The sequence below is a fragment of the Pan troglodytes genome, chromosome 5, assembly GCF_028858775.2.
Source record: "Pan troglodytes isolate AG18354 chromosome 5, NHGRI_mPanTro3-v2.0_pri, whole genome shotgun sequence".
NCBI lineage: Eukaryota > Metazoa > Chordata > Mammalia > Primates > Hominidae > Pan > Pan troglodytes.
The window spans coordinates 171,769,050-171,791,276 of record NC_072403.2 but is presented as its reverse complement, the minus strand read 5'-3'; the positions used below and the strand labels follow the sequence as shown (position 1 = coordinate 171,791,276).

The following is a 22,227-nucleotide window of genomic DNA, read 5'->3' as shown; positions in this document are numbered from 1 at the left end:
CCAAACTCTTCCAGCCTGTTTCTTCTGTAATCTCAGTGAGCAGTGAAACTATCTTCTGTTAACCAAACCAGAAATTTATCTCTGAAACTCCCCCTAAATATCACTTCTTCCAGAAAAACCTTCCAATCTCCTGCATTTGGTGCAGCATCTTACCCCTAACTTCCTCTTTCAATTTACCATGTAATTCGTAGTTTATCTGTCTCCTCTACTGACTACAGAAGCTTTCCAAGATGATCCTGTTACACTGCTTTATGCACAGCTCCTAGCACATTATAGGCAGTTATGAATGAACACCAATATTCTTTATGGCCAGTGCCTGGCACATTTGAATGAGTATGAATATATTCTTCTGGAGCCAAGGGATATAGAGTTTCCTGCCTGAAGGCTCTATCTAGAGTAAGTTTAGGAGCCAATCTTGAGAAGGTAATTGCATGCTTCTGCTGAGTGGCCAAACAGAATCTGTCCCCTGAGGAGTCCTCATTATAGCTACTCATGATTATCTACTCATATGAGACAGACAGGGACTAAGAATAATGAATGAAGGAAAGAAGAGGAATTTTTTTTTTTTTTTTGAAACGGACTCTCGCTCTGTCACCCAGGCTGGAGTGCAGTGGCGCTATCTCGGCTCACCACAACCTCCACCTCCCGGGTTCAAGCGATTCTTCTGCCTCAGACTCCTGAGTAGCTGGGATTACAGGCCCGTGCCACCATGCCCAGCTAATTTTTGTATTTTTAGTAAAGACGGGATTTCACCGTGTTAGTCAGGCTGATCTTGAACTCCTGACCTTGTGATCCGCCCACCTCGGCCTCCCAAAGTGCTGGGATTACAGGCGTGAGCCACCGCGCCCGGCCAGCTGGAAGATAATTTTTAAAATTACGTCTTGGCCGGCCGCGGTGGCTCACGCCTGTAATCCCAGCACTTTGGGAGGCCGAGGCGGGCAGATCACCTGAGGTCGGGAGTTCAAGACCTGCCTAACCAACATGCAGAAACTCTGTCTCTACTAAAAATACAAAATTAGCTGGGCGTGGTGCCACATGCCTGTAAATCCCAGCTACTAGGGAGGCTAAGGCAGGAGAATTGCTTGAACCTGGGAGGCGGAGGTTGTGGTGGGCCGAGATTGCACCATTGTACTCCAGCCTGGGCAACAAGAGCGAAACTCCATCTCAAAAAAAAAAAAAAAAAGAAATAAAATAAAATTACATCTAGATCTCAAATCATAAACTACCTGGACTGGTGAGCAGGGTGAGTGGGCAGGAAGCCACAAAAATCTCCAAGTGCTTACTCATGAGGAGCCACCATTACAGCAGTGCTATGGAGCCAGTTTATCCTGAAGGGGCCTTCTCAGCATCTTCCCCCGCTGGAAGATGCAATCATTCTTGGTTAAGTTTCATAAAGAGTTGCAGGAGTCCAAGCCAGGTCTTTGCTACAGGCTGGATTCACCAACCTACCATGCAGCAAATTCCTCCTTGGTCTCCATGAGGGGAACAGTGAATCACCAAAGTGGAATTGTCATAGGATGGAGGTCAGCAGTGTACTCCTTACCACTAGGGGCTAGCTCAACACTCCCTCAGCACAGCCACCCCATGATGGGTCCAGATCAGTTAATGACATTACCTGGGATTATGAAAGTGTTCACTATAACCACAGGGATAGGTGAACTCCCAAGACAGTGACGTAGAGCAGCAGGCAATGATTTGAGTACAGGGCATAACTACTCATGAAAGAGGGAACCTCTGAGAAAGAAAGTTGTCAGAAGGAATGGCTTTACATTGTTTTGCAAAAGTGTCTCAAAAACTGGAGTAGTCAGTTGTATCCAATACACCTGAGGAGCCAAGGAAACTGACATCTATTGCGCTCTCTGTATGAGGACTCCTACCAGGAACCAAACTGGGGCACCAATCAGGGGGCACAGTGATCTTTAGACTTCCCAGCCTCCAAAAACAGTGAGGAATGCGCGTGTAAAGCCACCCAGTCTGTGGTTTTTTTTTTCACAGCAGCCCAAGCTAAGACAGCAGTGAGTGCTCTTACAGGGGAGAAAAACAAAACAAAATATCGAGCCTCGAGGATACATTTGCCCAAATCAGTTAAGTGTAACACCAGGATTCAAACCAATTAGATGCAGAAGCCACTCTATCACCTCTCTTATCACAGGCATACCAGAAAATAAAGCATCCAATTCCAGAAATGAGAAATACTGACTCTATGTACCACAGAATAAGTGCTCTGAGTTATTCATCAAGGCAGACTCAACAGAAACATGAAAATGTCACATTAACAGGTCCATATTAAATTCAGTCATAAAATTGTATCACTGGTTGAAAAATTAATTTCCTATCACAAACTCTTGATTACATTACACCAACAGGACAGAGAAATTACATTTTTGTTTAAATTGGTCAAGTTGAAGGATGTACATAACAAAAGCCAAACACAGTATCTGATATATCAAACACCAAAATGTTTAATCACATGCAAATTAAAAATCGTATAGGATTTTTTACTCACTTGAGCAGACTGTAGAAAAGGTTAATCAAGGTTGGGCGCGGTGGCTCACACCTGTAATCCCAGCACTTTGGGAGGCCGAGGTGGGTGGATCACAAGGTCAGGAGTTCGAGACCAGCCTGGCCAACACAGTGAAAACCCATCTCTTCTAAAAATACAAAAATAAGCCGGGCATGGTGGCGCACGCCTGTAATCCCAGCTACTCAGGAGTCTGAGGCAGGAGAATTGCTTGAATCTGGGAGGTAGAGGTTGCAGTGAGCCACGATGGTGCCACTGCACTCCAGCCTGGGTGGCAGAGCGAGACTCTCGCAAAAAAAAAAAAAAGAGAAAAAGAAAAAGAAAAAAAAGAAAAGGTTAATCAAGAGACAGTGCAGTATTTAACATACTGCTGAAGACCGGATATACCTGTATCAGCTAAACAAGCAAAAGCAGCAATTACTTTCAAATAAGTTGTACCTCAGTTTTCAAGTATTATAACTCCACTCCCAAGGTTCCTTGATTGTATTACAAGTTATGTGTCTAAAACAATACTTTGCTTTTAGCAGAAATGGAATTTCATTTCAACCATATATGAAAGCTACACATTTGAAGGCCATTCAATATCATACTTTTATACTTAATTACCTCTGAGAAAATGGAGCAAACTTTGACATTCTTCCACCGTAAAAACATTTTCTCCTACCTACATTCTAACACCCCTTACTCATATAATATTACCAGATATGTTGTTAGTAAAAATCAGTAGTACTGGCCAGCGTTTTAAAACAAACATCACTGACTACAAAGATACTCTACTTGAAATCAGGTCACAGAAAACAAACCCTGCTTTTCAAACAAAACTCAAAAAGGACCAGGAGCTGTAGCTCACTCCTGCAATCCCAACACGTTGGGAAGCCAAGGCAGAAGGATCCCTTGGGGCCAGGAGTTTGAGGCCAGCCTGTGCAACATAGCGAGGCCTTGTCTCTACTAAAATTAAAATAAATGTAGCTGGGTGTGGTAGTATATGCCTATAGTCTCAGGTACTCGGAAGCCTGAAGTGGGAGGATCACTTGAGTCTAGGACTTTGAGGCTGCAGTGAGCCATGACTGCACCACTGCACTTGAGCCTAAGTGACAAAGCAAGACCCTGTCTCAATTAAAAAAAAAAAAAAAAAAAGCCTAAGAAATAGATGACTATTTTCTTTATACTTTTCTGTATTTTAAAATATTTTGTAACAATTATAAATCAAGAAAAAATTTTAAGTGTAGCCCTAAACTCCAGCTCCGTTTTGCAAAATAAGGCATAAATTAAAAATTGTGTGCAAAATCGTCATCGATGCTTGGTCTTAAGTTTGACTGTTGTGGTACTTGAAGGATAATGAGTAGAAATCCAATGACTCAATGAAAATGACAAATGCTAAACATACACCCAAAACAAAACAAAAAAGCTAATTAAGGAGTTACAATAAAAATCTTTATTTAGGTTTGGTCAGTACAGGTAAGATATACTGGAGTCACAGAGCAATATGCATTAACAGGATACAACAGTTCATAAAAACTGAGTAACTATGCACACAAATTTCTTAAACAGTCACCTAAAGAGAAAATGCACAGATGTATGGTGGAAAAAACTGTATCTAACACTGAAACTACTACAGGACTCCATCAATGAGTCCAACTTTTAGTGATAAAAAACTACTGTACTGGGCAAACTTGGCAGTCATAAACCCACATCTACTCTAACAAGTCTGAATGGTGCATAAGTACAGTAACAGCATGAGTACGAATGCCCTTACACAGCACAGATTCTAAACAGACATAGATTTATACAGACATCATTGTGTTGTATTTTAAGGAAAAATTTCCATTTACAATTTCACATTAACTCATATAAAAATAACTTGACCCTACACAAAATGTCCTTTTAGCAACATTCAAATTAATTAACTGTTACAATTTCCAAAGCGGCAGAAGTATTGAAGCAAAAAAAAAAAAAAAAGAAAGAAAGAAAAAAAAAAACAAAGAAAAAAACAACAAAAAAAAACCAAAACGTACACCCACAAAAAGGCAAATTGTGACAAAAGTATGCATTAATTTTCTGGACAGTATCCTCTCCCAAATTAAATGACACTGTATAAAAATTTGCTGAAAAAATATTATAAAACTGAACCCTGTACATTTACACTTGAGTCCAAGCCATTCTGAACGTGGCGGGAACCCACAGTTCGATTACCTTTCCCACTCACTGCTTTCTCCTCTTGAGGGTCATGACTGGAGTCTGTGTCATTTGATTGGTGTGTGAGAGAGTTTTCACTGCCCGTGGGAGAGTCTACACTTTCATACCCCGCACTGAGTTGATTTACGTAACCACTACCTCCTCTGCCAGTTCTCTCCTCTGAGCTGTTGGAGGACTTATTACCATTCCCTGGAGAAGAAGGAAAGTCATCTTCGGTTGTGTTGCCCTCCCTGTGAAATCCAGACCCAGACGTCCTCTGGCGGGAGGAGCTACCATTACTTGGTCCGTTTGTCAGACGACTGCAGTCTTTACTTGTGGCCTCTGACTGTTCTACAGGTTCAGAAGCTGTAGTCCTGCTGGTACTTGGGGCAGAGGCCTGAGACTGCTGCTGCTGGTACTGAGCCAACTGCTGGCGTGTCTCCTTCAGCTGCTGCTGCAGAACTAGAATGGTACTCTGCATACCCTCTACTTCTTCATCAAGCTGGATGATGAAGTCATTCAGTTCTGTGCAAAGGAGAGTCAGACCAACTTTAATATCGTTTATAACATTGAAAAATGTTTCTTTAGTGCCTGCCACAAAGCAAGGGAGTCAATAAACGCTCAAGTAAACAAATACAATTCTAAAATCACACTACATTTAAAAATTTTGCTTGGAATCTTAAAATATGACTGAGTTTGTTTTGGGGGAAGTCAGATACTTAAAATAATATACAGTTGGCCCTCCACATGCAACAATGAATTCAACCAACTGTAGAAGGAAAATATTCAAGGAAGAAAAAACTGGGTCTATACTGAACATGTACAGATTTTTTTTTCTTGTCATTATCCCCCAAACAATACAGTAAAATAACTATTTTCCTAGCATTTATATTGTATTAGGTACTGTTAATCTAGAGATGGCTCAAAGGGGAAGATGTACATAGGTTTATATGTAAATCTGACATCATTTTATATGAGGGGCTTACTGTGGGAGGTCCTGACACCAATCCACCATGGATACCGAGGGCAACTGTATTAAGCAACCAAGTTAAAATTGTTTTGATCCATCTTGCCATATGCCTGATTACAGCCCCAAAGTTTGACTCACGTTTACCTATGGGCCCACTATGGCCAATCCCCTTATTCCTGACCCAGTGCCTTAGTTCCATAGCAAGTCTGATCCTTAAGGATAGTGTGGTCCTCTATAACACTCCAAAGAGGCCCATGTTCTCAACCAAGGACTGTTACATATAAAACGACAAAAGTCACAGGAAATAATTCCTGAAGATTTTGAAAAGGTAGGTAGTTCAGAAGAAATTACTTGGCTACTGATCATCTTTGCAATTAACCAGAGACACTAATTTTCAATTTAAAATTTCAAAGAATTTGGATATTTTCCTTATTAATAATGCACCTTACAAAGAAGAGAAACAGAGATACAGCTACACTTGCACTAAAAAGGATGGAGGCTGACAAGTTTTGTTTATCTCAGCAAATTTAAAGATTAAATCTCTTATTCACTAACAAAACCTTCACAGATACAATCAACTTTATTACTTTCAGATCGCTGAAAACTGCCCATGTTTCTAAGATTTACACTTAACAAGAAATGCTTATTCTCCCTTTCAAACAATGAATACAAATTTGTCCATCTTGTTAAGTAATACAACACCCTTTTATCTTTTACCAAATCCTACCCCCAACTAAAAACAAAAACGTAAGAAATTTTGAACAATAAAGAATTAGGAGGGTGGGGATAAACAAACTAAAATTATATGGCTTTGTTTGCGGACTCAACTAAAAATGCTTCACTCACAATAATATACAATCATAGGGCAGAGGTTAACAATGTACAGAATCTAACCTATAATATTCATGACTGGCAGTTTTAAAAAGCCAATGCAAAGTTGAGAGAACGTTCCAAAAAGAAACAAACCCCTTACCATCCTGACTGCTTTTAAGCTCCTCACTGTATTTCTTCTGTAAAGCCAACTCTGCTTCAAGTTGTGCAATACGTCCCTGGGACAGCTGCCTTCCAAGCTCTTGATTCTCCTGGATAAGCATTCGACACTTCGCCATTAACTTTTTCCCTGTTTGGCTGCAAAGGAAAGAGCCATCCATCACAAAATGAAGACAAAACTCTCTGTCTTTGCTTACAATTATTACAGTGATAGATGTAACACATACAAACATAACTATATCACAGCAGATGCTTCCCCATAATTACCATCTTCTTTTCTGGGACACATCCATCTTCTGCATTTCAGTATTTTGCCAACACAGCAGCAAAAATAAACCCTAAACAAAAAGTGCCCAAACAGCTACACCTTGTTTCTATTACATCAATAATCAATTCTGAAATCCATCTATTTTCATCTCAAATTATCATTTGAAATGGAAACAGAGCCAGTTAATTAACACACACCTTGGCTATACCAATATTATTACACTAAGGAATCTAGCGCTTTATCAGAAAAGTTCTTGAAAAGGTACATGCAACATCAATCACAAATATTTATGAAAATCAGTACCTACAAATAAAAATGAATGAGAGTATTTATTCTTGCTAGAAAAACATTTAATAAGGATTTTCCTTAACAGGAAGTCCTCCAGCATGGGCAACATAGTGAGACTCCAACTCTACAAAAAAATTTTTAAAAAGTAGCCAGGCACACATGCTTGTAGTGCCAGCCTCTGGAAAGGCTGAGGTGAGAGGACTGCTTAAGCCCAAGTGGTTGACGCTGTGACCATGCCACTGCATTCCAGCTTCGGAAACAGGGACCCTGTCTCAAAAAAGAGGAGGAGAGAGGGAAGTTTTCTGGTACATCCATCTTCCATAACTCTCAAGAATATTATCTATTATATTAATTGAGGCACATTCAGCAGTTAAGGTTTTTTTTTTTTTTTAAAGACTTAAGACTTTATTGGAAAAGATCATCCTTTTGACACAAAAATAAGACCAGTGGTCACGTATCACAATTCAAACACGCAAATATCTGCCAATCTAGGAGTGTCACACTTTCCACAGATTATAGTTTCCAAATGCTAGTGCAACATACTATAGAACCTATGTGCACATACATAGCAATTGCAAATATGTAATGAAAAGCTCAAATGTTTCCCAATAAAATTTTACTGCTTTTCTTTAGCCTCAGCAATAAAAGGAGAAATTATTTGCTTGTTCTTGTAATTATTTATGAAGACAAAAAAGAAAAAAAAAAGAAATGATCACTTTTAAAGGGATCTAAGTAAATAATTGTGATATTTACCTTTGAGACTTGGATAAAGACAGTGTGACATTCTTGTCCTTGGGGTAAGTCCAGGATGACCTTATGGGTTAAAACATTTTTAAAATTCTAGTCTTTCCTTCTTCTAAGTGAGGCTTTCACTTGCCTGATACACTACTTCAGTATGCCATATAACTTTAAAAATGAGAGCATTTTGTAAATATTTTATCAATCTTTGAAGTGTTGCATGGTTCTTTCACCTACAGCATTTTTTTTTTTTTTTTTGAGATGGGGGTCTCACTGTGTTGCCAGGCTGGAGTGCAGTGGCGTGATCTCAGCTCACTGGAGCCTTGACGTCCCCAGGCTCAGGTGATCCTCCCACCTCAGCCTCCGGAGTACCCGGGGACTATAGGTGTGCACGAGCACCCCCAGCTAATTTTGGATTTTTAGTACAGATGGGGTTTCGCCTTGTTGCCCAGGCTGGTCTCAAACTCCTAAGCTCAAGTGATCTGCCTACATCAGCCTTCCAAAGTGTTGGGATTACAGGCATGAGCCACCGTGCCTGGCTGCATGTTTTCTAACCTAATGTAATTCAAGGAAAAGTCTGTAATTAAGCTTCCTTCCAGAAAATACGTGAAGAGTTCAACCTGTGTTACTACTGCTCAGAGGAGCCCGAGGGTGAAAGCCACCAGTGAGCATGAGGTAAAGGCTTTATTCTTTGACATGATAACTTTATTAGCTGGTGTTCTTGTTCACTGCTACTGTAGCTCCTGATTTCCACCATTTCCCATCAGCACTCTCAGGCGTTAGCCTCCACTGAACATCCACTTAGAAATTAAACAATGGGAAAATGAGAGATATGCAAGATTGTCAAAAACAATGGAATTCCTTCCACTTTACTGCCTATGCTCTCAAAACTGTCTTCTTGCAAAGTATATATATTTCACTGGTGTTTACAACTAACCTTCTTACTATATGAATTTTAAAGAGTAGAAAAAGACAACTGTAAGATACATTAATTTGTGACCTGACTTAACCCCATATAAAAATGTCACAAATTCTAATGCAAAAAAGGTTTCGTTTAAAAAGTCATACCTTTTAATAAATAAATGTCCAAGCTAAGATAGTCATATCACATTTAAAACTAGTGATTAGTAAAATAAATTTTAACAAAATCAGTTTTGAAAAAATAATTTAATTACAAGTAGTTGTTTTTGAAATAATTTTTTAAAATTACAAACAAAAAAATCAACCCATTCCTAAAATCGATTAACCCACAAACATAATAGAAAGCACTTTGAAAGATATACCTCTAAACACTCTAAAATGTGTGCATTCTCACATGAATGAAATATTTTAACTGAACTGGACAGGTTATTTCTGGGAATCTTTCTTCCTCAAAATTAGAACAGAAAAACAGTAAAGCGAAGACACGCACGTGCGTGCGCGCGCACGCAACCCAAAGCAAAACCCATTCCACCACTGGAAATATTCCAGACAGGGGATTGCCTGAGCCATTATTTGTTTCAAATTAGTGATGTATTTATAGTACCTGATATACTCTGGCTTACAGCCAATTTTATAGAAAAAAAATCCATTTATAAGTGATTCAAATAAATTATGATTCCTTAATATAACGGAAATATACTATGTAACCATTAAAAATGTAGTTGTCTAGATACATTAAAAAATGGAAAAATGCCAAAGAGACCAAGTAAAAAAAAACAAGGTGCAACTCATCTGTTTATGGTATGATCACATTTGTTTAAAACAATATACATAAAATAACTGTATATGCATAGAAATTATCTTGATGATACCCAAGAAAAAGTAATAGCAGTTACTGCTCTTGGAGAAGAGAATGAGGATGTCAAGGTCACATCCGGGAGTGACACTCACTTTTCATCTCCCCCTTTCTCTACAGTATTTCAATTTTATACATAAGCATGTATTATCTTATTAAAAGAGAAAATCTTAACAATGACAAGAAAAAAACCATAGAACTCATGACTGTTATCTAAGTGTCAAAGAAAGATGCCTGCTCAATTTGAGTACATGTTAATAATACATTTTATGGATTACTCTTCTACTAAAATCTACTAAAAAGATACTTAGGCCATTTCTACTGTGAACTTAAATGGCATAAAATATTTACAAAAGCCTTAATGCAAGCACATAAGCTAATTTCAAACAGATCTGGTTACTTACCCTCCAACCCTCACAAATAGTGAGAATTTTAGAAGCAGATTTCTTGCTGAAAAGTCACACAAACCACTTCTTCAACCCACCCTCTGCCCCACAATCAGTTCCCTAAAGCACAAACATATGATACTTACAATTGATTTGAATGATTAAGAGAGAACTTAAGTCACCCTTGTTAAAACTGCACTTAAACGTTGGGACAAGCTGGAACATTTATCTTCCACTCATCTTAGACTCCATTATCACCAAGCGAAAATTTGAATTGGTGACTTATAGAATGATCTGACGGAAAAAATTCACCTCCAGGATTGGATGGAAGCATGAAGAAAATAATGCCTCATTTATCTAAATGATTAAATGAATTTGCTAGAAATGATCACTATACCTTTTTTCAATTCACAAAATGTCTTACTTAGGCCAGCCCACAGTTCCAACACATTATCTTCTGGCAGACACCCTGTGAAGCTGTCCCACATTACTTTCTACTGCAATACCCTGGGACAAAGTGTCATAAAAGTAACAAGTGTCAAGTCTCCTTGTCTTTTATGTAGGTCTTTTAAAAATGAGGCACAGCGCCTTTTCCTTCACTTTGAAGAGCACAGCAACAGTATTTCCAAAATGAATCTGCTCTCAACAGGCCCTCCCCGCCCCAAATTAAAATGTTAAAGAGTACAACAAAATCATCATAATATTCTTTGAACTTAAAAAAAAAAACCAACTATTTCAAGGCACATTTAATTTAATATCAAGAGTGCAATACAAAAGGCCCAAATACAATGAAGGAACACATTCCCCCATTAACACCAACGACAAAGCTCTTTTAAACATGTGCCTGTTGAATGGAACGGGGATTTCATAAAATTCACTAAAAAAAATAATGCAGTGAGTCTCATCACAGCTAATATCCTTATACAATCTAGTTGTGAAATGAATGTTTATAATGCTTCAAACAGTTTCAACCTGAAGTTTGATACCACACCTTCATGTTTGTACAGTCCTCAGTAAGATTATCTACAGTTTTTGCAACCATTCAAAGAACAAACCATTGAATAAAACCACATTGATTAAGGCTCAAGCAAGTAATATAGAGCCCCAAACTAAATGGTTAAATATATGCGCTACTTGTACGGACATCTATTATTTGATTCTCTCATGACTATTGAAAGTTGGTTCTCAGCAAATAAACCCTTTAAAGGCAAAATTCACCTCATTTGAGTTTTGACCCAGAAGTTCAACAACAATCATGAAGTCCACAGTCTTATTGGCAAAACTGATACACAGTGTCTCTAAGTCACTATGCTCAAGGTTAAGAGCGATGCATATTCCGTTTTTACATTTTACTGGAATTTTACATGTTCAATTCATGATTTAAAATCTCTAGGTTTTCATTCCTTCAAACTGTCTGAAGACACAGTGTGCCACAGACTTAAGACTTCTGTTTCTCCCTCTATTTTCTTCAAACAGAAACATTTCTCAAGTGTCTACATGTTCTAGAAGGGGAATTTTTCGGAGGTGGCCACTTCTTCGGAATAGTCCGACGCCATCAGGCCTCTGAAGCAAGGGGAAGGGGAAAAGAAAAAAGCTGAAACACAAGGTTCATCTGGTAAGTTTTACATTAACCATTACAAGCTGGACAGTGTAAGAATGTGGCTTTTTTTTGGCTCAAAAAGTCTGAGTCTTGGTGTGGAAACGAGTACTTGGCTGTCCCACCACAGCTTTCTCGTAGTGGGACTGTCAGGGAAGTCTTGACTGGGGAGTATGATTTGTTTACCTATCAGGCGTAAACTTCCAGGCACTCAGTTCATTTTGGGCTTGTTCCAGTTTGTCTTTAGTCTGTTCCAGTTCACCTTTCATTTTTAGGAAAAACAAGTTGATCGCTGGGTCTACCATTGTTGATCTCAGTTGGGCAACGCTCGGCTGCTGGACTTGCTTGAGGTACTGGATTTGAGTCTGTGCAAAGCAAAAGAAACAATTACGACCAAATCAAAGGAAACATACATAAAAAGGTGGGGAAAACTCCCTCCATTCACTTGATTTACCAACTCTTTCATTAAGCTCCTCCCCTCTTTGATCCTGAAATTCTCTAGAAAAATCTTAAAACTTTCTAGAAAAAGTACAGACTAAAAACTATTTGATGAATATGCTAATTACCCCGATCTGATCACTATACATTATATGTATTGAAACATCACTATGTAGTAGTCCTTGAATATGTAAAAAACTTATTTGTCAATTAAAAAAATAACTATTTATTTAAGGTTACTCACTTAGGAATTGAGGCCATTTGATTACATCTCCAAATCTGGGACTTAACTTTAAAGTGGCTACATACATTTTACTTTACAATCCAAACATTACCAAAAAACAAACAAAAATCAACATTATATTTACTAAAAATGCTGACAACCCACTGGAAAAAAGCAAAGTTTAAAATATTAATTACCTAAGAGTTAATGAAGTCTTTTGGTTTGCTTAATTTTTTACCTATGGAAATTATTCTATGTAAAGTCCCCTAAAAATACATCAGGTGCAAGATTATAACTTAAAATACACATTTGAATTTCTAAAGGAAAAAATATACAATACTTAGAGCTACAAGAGTTGCTGTTACAGCTTTATAAAAGCAAAACTCTATAGGACCTTAAGCCAAAATAAAGTATAATTCATATTTTTCCCCTTCTGAATAGATCCGAATCATAGAATTGTAAAGCTGGAAAGTAACTAACCTAATCCAAACTGCTTATTTTGAGATTAAATAACCCAACTGTTTAGTTCAGTGCCATAGCGGGACTACAATTCTAGTTCTCCGGCCTTCTGATTCCCAGTCTAGAGCTTTTTCCACCATACCAGAACCCTTCTACTTACATATGAAACCTTCAATTTCGACTTCAGTTGTGCTATTTACTAGCACACTAAAAATACATTTCTAAAATATGAAATATAGTTATTAGCATTAAATTCATCATTTTCTTCATACTCAAAGTAGATCTGGCCCAAGATCTAACTCCATACTAAGGCTTAAACAGGATTAGAGTTAAAATTTTCTAATATAAATTTAGTAAAAGGAACAAATATACTAAGTGGTTTGGGAATATATTTGTTTCACTGAGCAAAAATCTAGTACAACTGCATAGTCAATGTGAAGCCAGCTGCTAAGATAACAGAGCGAGAATAAACCATGACTTACAGTGCACTCCATGTACTGACACGACTGATTAAAACAGTCTACAGCACTGACTGAGACTCAGTTACTATTTAGCTTTACAAAGACCCAATAGTCAACACTTTCATTCATGAAAAGAGAGGTGAATCTGACTAGAATAAATTCCATGTTCTAGGGAAGAGAACACTGAGTAAAGTGTTTTCAAAGTTAGTTTTATTCCTAAATCTATTTTGAGTTGATTGGCAAAAGACTAAATGAAAAACAGAAATACCACTGAGGTGAACAAAAATGACAGATTTTACTTACCAACAAAATAAAATATAGTTAAGAATACAGTATATACTTAAGAATATAGTAACCACGTGGCTAATTTATGCCTTACGCTCAAAACCAAATTGACTACTGATGTACTTGGCAAAGACTGCATGTAGACAAAGAAATAAAGCATTATTATTAAAAGATCAAATGGATGAGTTAGTATGCTGGACAAACAAAAGATCCACACAAATAGATTCCTAAGGATGTATATTTTATTTTTTCTAAGCTTAGCTTAATTTGAAACACCAAGGGTAAATGCAGCAGCTCTGTTTTAAAGGACAGGTACCTAATACAAACCTTTCCACTATTTTTCACTCAAGAGGGTAAGAAACCCTCCTTCTCAGGGCCAATCCTTTCAACCATTCGCTTAACCTATTCCCTCCAAACTCCTATAGTACATCACTCCCATTCTTTCTACTCTTTAAATTCAGTTTCTCTCACTTCCCACTTGACAGTTCCTCTAGAGCAGGGGTATCCAACATCTTTTGGCTTCCTTGGCCAACCACCTCTTAACTGCCAAATCTAACGAACAATTTTAAATTCGTATTGTACAGAACTTTATGTATGCCTTTGTTTGAATCACTTTGTATTTTGGGGAAGGAGGAGGGAATGCTGGATTTCCTGTTTTCCTAACACCACACTCTACTCTTCTTTTAAAATTTGATCTTTGTAGGATCTATCCTAGTAGCATCGTTACTCAGTCAAACAAGACAAATCTGAAGCTGTGATTCCTCCCTAGATTTTTTTCATTCCTTCCACAACAGCATCCAAACTAAACAAGTCCCATTGATTGTGCCTCCAAAACACCTATTCTGTCCTGTCTGCTACCACCAGTGGCTTCATGTATTTCATGTGAACTATTTTAACAGCCTCACAATTGGTTTTCTTGCTTAAAGTCCTGTTCCTCTCAAATCTGTCTTTCATACTCAAGTCAGAGTGATCTACCTGAAATGTAAATCTAAATCTGATCCATCACATACATCTCTTGCTGAAAAATTCTTCAGTAGTCCCCTCTCTTCTAGAATACCCAAGATTCCAGGCTGACCTCATCTTTTTTCACTCTCACCTGAAACTTTATCCTCATCTGCCATATATAATCTTGACCTTTCCTTGTGATTTTGCTCCTGCTGCCCTGCCCTGTCTGCAAAACCTCACTTGTATTATAATTGGAAGAACAGGAAGTTGTTCAGCTGGCGTATGCAGGTGACAGCTGTTTTAAAAAAAAAAAAAAAAAAAGCTGGAAAAGGTTAGGTTCCATTATAGTTGAAATAACCTTAAAATCCAGGTCGAGGAGACAAGAGTGATGAGGTATCACCGAAGGCCTTGACCAGGCGTAATATGATCAAAACTGCCAGCGCATAGAGGACAGATGGAGAATCAGATGTGCATGAATAGCACAAACATTGTGATGTGCACACATCAACTGTGATGTCAAGAGTAGGAATCCGGAAGAGAAATGGAATTCAAGACATTCTGATCCTATGAGATATTACCATCAACACCTTCTATTCACACTCTATCTCCCAAGTGCTAGCAGTCTAAAGGTAAGATCCATTTTTCGTGTAAAGGGAAATTTGTTAAAACATTCATTAGTAACTATGGAGAAAGAAGTATCAGTGGTGGTAAAGAATTACAACAAAACTGATAAAAACAAAAGGACAAAATGTGTTAAGAAGGTAGAGAAAATGATAATGGGCCAGGTGCGATGGCTCACACCTATAATCCCAACAGTTTTGGGAGGCCAAAGAGTAAGGATTGCCAAAGTACAGCAGTTCAAGACCAGCCTGGGCAACATAGGGAAGACCTCATCTCTACAAAAATTAAGAAATTAGCTGCGCTTGGTGGCGCACACCTGAAATCAGTTACTCGGGAAGCTGAAGTGAGGTGTGATTACACCACTGCACTCCAGCCTGGATGAGAGAGAGGCCCTGTCTCAAGAAAAGGGCGGGGGGGGTTAGTGGGAAAAAAAAGTAAAGAAAATGATAAAAGCCAGCCTTTAGCAAAGTAAAATGTGAAGAAGTCATTTAGTAACAAGTGAAAGAAGAGTAAATACGTGCTTTTGTGGAAATTTAAACAATCTCTGTAAGGGAAGTAAAAGGACTGTGACTGAACCTTAAGGAACATTCTATTGGCAAAAGAAACAGGAACAGGACTGTGCCCATAGATTTTTGGTGTCTCCAATGACCAGAATACTATCTTAGAAGACTTTAATAACACATAAGAAGACTTCTATATGTACCAAATGAATGGAGAGTACAAAAAGAATTGAAGAAACATTCAGATTTTAAAATCAGAAACAAGGATACAGCTGCCTCTAATTATTTTGTATAATTACACCGTAAGATTGAGCCTAAACTACCAGAGCTGGATGATCAATTATGTCACTAGATTTCAGATCTACGTAGACATAGTAAATACTACACAGTACACATCAAAGTTCTAACAATTAAAAAGGAGACACTAAAGAGGTTGCTGACACTAGGAAAAACAGTTCTATACACAGAGGGGACAAGAGAGCAGAGATAAAGTCCTCAGATGGCTTTCCTAATCAGTGAAAGTAAAGCAATAAAGAGCAAATGCTCTTTTATTGATTACATCCTCAGACACCAAGGTATCTGAAAAATGTCTGGAATTGATGAACTAATACTTATAAGGCATGAAAATTTCAAAAAAAAACTTAAAACTTTGCCTTCTTGGCCATAAATAACAGTCTAAATGAGACATTATCAAAATTTTTCATCTAGTATTCTTAAAGCTCAAAGCGTACGTACCTATAAAAGATAAGCTCTTATATTTAGCATTAAATGTTTAAAATTAACATGTAATAATGTGGACTAAAAACCAATTCCTCAACTAAAGACATTTATATAACTTGAAATACTTACAGTACACTCTTGCATCTCTTGTTCCTTGGTTGCTAGTCGCATTACAAGGATGTTTTCCCTGCGTGCAGACTCCTGCTGTTGTTGCTTTAGTTTTTCTTCAGACTCTCTTAGGCCAGTTACATCATTAGCTGATGATTCAAAAAAAAATTATAAATACAATTTTAAGATCAAGTTCTAAATACCTCTGTCAAGAACAATAAGAACTAGGGTCAAAAAATTAATCAAGTCTTTAGTTTCCATCCTAACTACTTTTATAACAGGCGAATTTTTTCCTGGTCATGAGAGCTCCTTTAGGAGACAATGGTGTCATAGTGCTCCATGACTACTAACTAAATTATGTTTTTATAGTTTCATCTATTCCCAACAGAAGACAGAAAACATCTGTGTTATACAGTATTCACAAAATCCTGATTAGTATGTTTTAACCTATTTAATATAAAAATGCTGTCTGGGCAGAGAGGCTCACGCCTGTAATCCCAGCACTTTGGGAGGCTGAGGCAGGTAGATCACCTGAGGTCAGGAGTTTCAGACCAGCCTAACCAACACGGTGAAACACCGTCTCTACTAAAAATACAAAATTAGCCAGTCGTGGTGATGCATGTCTGTAATCCCAGCTACTTGGGAGGCTGAGGCAGGTGAATGACTTGAACCTGGGAGGCAGAGGTTGCACTAAGCCCAGATTGTGCCACTGCACTCCAACCTGGGCAACAGTGCGAGACCCTGTCTCAAACAAACAAATAAATAAATAAAATAGTAATAACTGCTGGACAATTCGTATTTTAAACTTGAGGCAGGATCTTATTCTGTTACCCAGGCAGGAGTCCAGTGGCACAATCAGGGCTCACTGCAGCCTTGACCTCCCGGGCTCTAGTGATCCTCCTGACTCTTTTTTTTTTTGTAGAGACAAGGTCTCCCTATGTTGCCTATGCTGGTCTCAAACTCCTGGGCTCAAGTGATCTTCCCACCTTGGCCTCCCAAAGTGCTGGGATTATAGGTGTGAGCCACTGTGCCTAGCCTTAAACTTTCATAATGTTCATGACTTCTATGGGTAACACAGTCACGCAAAATTAGAATTTCAGGGTATTAACCCTTCTGAAGTTAGAAAACAATATATATTGGTTTTTATACTCAACAAATAGTATGTGATTCAAACAGTAAAAAGTGAGATTAAAATGGCTTAAAATGATAAACGCTGTTATTTTCAGCAGATTTAAAAAAATCTGTATATATTAAATTAAGTTATATGTATTGATTTAAGCTGTCATAAATCTGTTACTGGTTGCTTCTGTTTATTTCTCTTCTAGACTAGTAACTCATGCTTCAAGTCAAATTCCTATGCAGAAGGGGTTAGGGACAAGTAAGAAAAGTTTCAAGTAGTTCTGAGTTACTGCATCTATACTCAGAACCTTGCATATAATTTTGCTAAGTCATGCCATTACATGAGTATTACACCTCTGTCTTCTCCAATGACTGAGACTGTGTCTCATTCATCTTTATATTTTCTTGCACCCAACACAGTGCCTATGTACAGTTCTTATAATAAAACACGAGAAAAATTACATTTGCTTTAATAAAAACAATTATCCTTTTGATTTTAACAATCAAAAGGAGATTATTCAGTCTTTAGGAAGCTAAAACTCAAACTTACAGTTAAGATCTGTGTACTTGCCCTCCAAAGCTTGTACATATGCTTCATATTGTTTCCATCTAATAAAAAAAAAATCCATACATTAGTTGTTACGATAAAATAGTTTTTATTAAATAAACTAGAAGATATCTATAAACTCACAGATTTTAGTAATACTGATCATTCTTCTGGATTTTTCATTTTAAATCTAGTTTTTTTTAGACAGCGTCTCGCTCTGTCCCCCAGGCTGGAGTGCAGTGTGGCGCAAACAGGGTCTGGGCTCAAGCGATGTCCCTGCCTCAGCTTCCTGTATAGCTGGGACCAAAGGCACATGGCTCATTTTTTTGTAGAGATGGGGTCTCACTATGTTGCCCAGGCTGGTCTTGAACTCCCGAGCTCAAATGATCCTCACACCCTGGCCTCCCAAACTGCTGAAATTACAGGCCTGAGTCACCACACCCGGCCTAAATCTAGTTTAACTGATAATAAAATAGTCCCTCATTATTCCTTCCCATTTTACAGGAAACAGGTAAAAGGAGATATATAGAGAAGGTGTTTTCTGCTGAGAACATGCCAAGCATGCTCTGGGTGAGATCAAACCCCAGATTCACTTTGATATCACTGATGTTCAGGATAATCCTGGATTATAGAAGCTGAAAAAAAAATCCTACTGCTGCTTTCATATGTTGTCCACTTAGAACAAAAGGCATATTAGAAATGTGCCTCATTATGTAGAATTGAAGGTTCTTTATCTTGGCTCTTTTGGGAAAATACCATGTGACTCTTCTCAAGGTAGTATCAATTTCTGCCTGTAAACACAGGGGGAGAATATAACATTTTTCAAGACTGTAATTTAACAATCACATCTAACTGTCAGAAACCTGCATAAATGCCATATGCTATCAGAATACAAGGGGACCGTTGTTCTTCATTATACTTCTCTACCCTGAATATATACACTGCTAGGTCCTCTTAGCAATAAAGATTTTTCCTAGTCTTATTAGGCAGTTCCTAATGGAAAGCACCCTGCCCTGAATGTCTGCTATCCTGCATACTTAAGAGCCATGTTTTCAAGCTGCTCTTCAGGTACAATTAATTAAAATTTGGCTTTAGAAAACCATTTTATAATCTTAAAAACAGGCTTGTCATGAGTTATTAATATTACAACATAATGAACAAAAAGGCTCGTGCCTGTAATCCCAGCACTTTGGGAGGCCGAGGCGGGCAGATCATGAGGTCAAGAAATCAAGACCATCCTGGCCAACACAGTGAAATCCCGTCTCTACTGAAAATACAAAAAAATTAGCAGGGCATGGTGGCGCATGCCCGTAGTCCCAGCTACTTGGGAGGCTGAGGCAGGAGAACCGCTTGACCGGGAGGCGGCGGCTGCAGTGAGCCGAGATCGCGCAACTGCATTCCAGCCTGGTGACAGAGCGAGACTCTGTCTTAAAAAAAAAAGAAAAGAAAAGAAAAAGAAAAACCTTCCTAATACCAAACTAATCCACTTTCTATGTAAACACTGATGTTCAGCCAAGGCCATGCTTTATTTTTATGGCACTTACAACCTAGGACACGTACAGTTTACCAAATATTTGGGGATGTATAGAGAAAGATCTTCAGTGGAGGCTATAAAAGAACGATTTATTTTAGAAGTACAGAAAAATATAAAAACTGAAGCAAGAACATGTATATCACAAGGATAGAAGGCACAGACTAGTTAAATAAGTAGCAGCTGGTTTAAAATCTCCAAGGGAATCAAAGAGAAAAAACTCACCTAAAAGTCTTACATGAATTCCCTAAGGAAAGATGTTAAACTGACCTCAAGGAAATACACTGCATATGATTTAGAAACCTTAAAGGTATCTTAAAATAAAACATTTCTATGATTCTTTATTAAGATTACTGATTTTTCCCCTCCTACAGTTAAATAAAAAAAATGACTGCACAGACTAACCAGAGCAATTATGTAAGAAGGCATTAAAAAAAGTATACAATGCCAGAGATAGGGAAAAAAAAAATCATGGCCAGGCATGGTGGCCCATGCCTGTAATCCCAGCACTTTGGGAGGCCAAGGTGAGAGAATTACTTCAGGCCAGGCATTCAAGACCAGCCTGAGCAGCACCTCACCTCTATTATAATTTATATGCACATTAAAACAAACAAACAAAAAACCCAGCATTGAGTAGTAGTGTCTCTTAAATATATACTTCAGCATAAGACAGAAGTGTTTTAGAATAACAAAAATTTAAATTTTATGTGCAGAAAGACAAAGGTATGCAATGGAAACTGTCCTATGTATGAGATTATGGCAAAAAAAAAAAAAAAAAAAAAAAAGGTAAAAAGTGTGTTCATAATACAGTAGCTGTCCAAAGGTGAAAGTAGGAAATTGTCACACTCTAGGAAACAACAAAATCTGTGTTAGCCTATCTCACAAAACATCTTTTCTCTCCTCCGCTTTCAGCCTGTTAAAATACTCATTTTATTTTTATCTAAGTTATCAAGAAACTTACTAACCATAGCAATAAAATACAGAAAGAATATATTTAAATTATAAAACACAGAACATCCTACTTCCTGATTTCTTACACAATCTAAAAAGATTATACGTTGTACTTGACAATCTGCTTTTGTAAGACATTTACAAGATAACCGCAGAAATTCAGAACTGGAAGTCACCTTTAACAATAACTTAACCCAACCTCTTCAACTTACAGATGAGAAAATGAAGAGTATGAAGTTATATGAGCTGGTGAAGGTCACACTAATAAGAAAAAGTAACCTCACTTCATTAGTAAATTATGTATTTCTTCCATAAATATAAGTGCATCTTTTAGGATTACATTTCTTTTTCAAATGTTAAAACACGAAAGGAAAAACTACACAAAACAAGCCATATATTTGTTAAACTTATAGCTTCCTAGTAGTTCTTTAAAGTGTTACGTTTTCCTCGGTGTTAATATAAGAAATAGGTCATAGTATGCTCAAAAAGTACATTAAATTATTTGAGGATAGAACAACATTAAAAACAGTATCTGGCACAAAGACAATTACAGTGTAGAGTCACAATATAATGTTCTATAGAAAGACTTTGTTTTTGAACAGAGAACATTTTACCTTAGAATTAACTCATCTCTTGCCATAACTTTGAAGTCTGATTCACTCAATCGAACCTATAAAGAGAATTACAATATGAATTTAGTGATCTTCCTGAAGACACAAAGTTCTATAATGAGACCTATGAAACATCTCCCAAGTGTGAGATTTAAACGGCTCAGTACATATTATGATTTTTAAAAAAAGTATTTTATTACAAAAGTTTTTTTTTTTTAAGGTAAACTATTTGGTATCTTAACAATGGGCATCATCATTAGGAAAATGCACATTAAAACCCCAGGTATCACCACACACTGATTAGAATGGCTAAAATAAAAATTAGTGGCAACACCAAACGCTGGTGAGGATTCAGAGAAACTGAAGTTTCCTACACTGCAGGTGAGAATGTAAAAATGGTATCTGAAGAAGTATAGCAGTTCCTTTTATTAATACAACTAAAAATGAATGTGCCATATAACTCAGCAGTTGCACTCTTAAACATGTATCTCAAAGAAATGAAAACATGCAAGCAGCTTTACTTGTAAAAGCTAAAAAACTGAAAACTATCCAAATGTCCTTTAACAGGCAAATGATTAAACTATCATACAGCCACACCATGGAACACTTTAAGCAATAAAAAGAAACAGGACTACTGATACATGAAACAATTTGTATAAGCCTTAAGGAAACTGTGCTAAGTGGAAGAAAAAAAATAGTCTCAAAAAGATGCATACTACATGATTACATTTATATAACACTCTGAAGTAACAATTATACAAATGGAGATAAATTAGTGGTTGCCAGGGGTCAGGCATGGAGAGGGACGGGGTATATGTGGCTATAAAAGAATAACTCGATGAAGCTTTATGGTGATAGTTCAGATATGTATCTTGATTAATGATGGTTACACAAAGCTAGACATGATAATAGTGCATATAGCTCTTCCCCACTTCCCCCAATAACAGTGCAAGTATAACGTGAAATGTGAATAAGCTCTGTGGATTGTACCAATGTCA

The 22,227-nt window shown here is 37.4% G+C and overlaps 1 protein-coding gene across 7 annotated transcripts in view; it reads right to left on the bottom strand.

The window, feature by feature from the left end:
* Positions 1-3,933: 3,933 nt before the first annotated feature.
* The window catches only part of WTAP (WT1 associated protein), a 29,740-nt gene continuing 11,446 nt past the window's right edge, over positions 3,934-22,227 (bottom strand). For 4 of the 7 annotated variants that reach the window (XM_063813631.1, XM_001150774.8, XM_518837.9 and 1 more), the window contains exons 3-8: positions 21,233-21,288; positions 18,140-18,198; positions 16,492-16,619; positions 11,897-12,075; positions 6,640-6,794; positions 3,934-5,221 (exon numbers count right to left, since the gene is read on the bottom strand). In XM_063813631.1, coding sequence (XP_063669701.1) covers positions 4,638-5,221; positions 6,640-6,794; positions 11,897-12,075; positions 16,492-16,619; positions 18,140-18,198; positions 21,233-21,288 — 1,161 coding nt within the window. In that variant the 3' untranslated portion in view covers positions 3,934-4,637. Of the gene's footprint in view, positions 5,222-6,639; positions 6,795-10,846; positions 11,677-11,896; positions 12,076-16,491; positions 16,620-18,139; positions 18,199-21,232; positions 21,289-22,227 lie in introns of those variants that run through there. The other 3 variants (XM_016956566.4, XM_063813635.1, XM_063813634.1) reach the window with 1 other exon arrangement.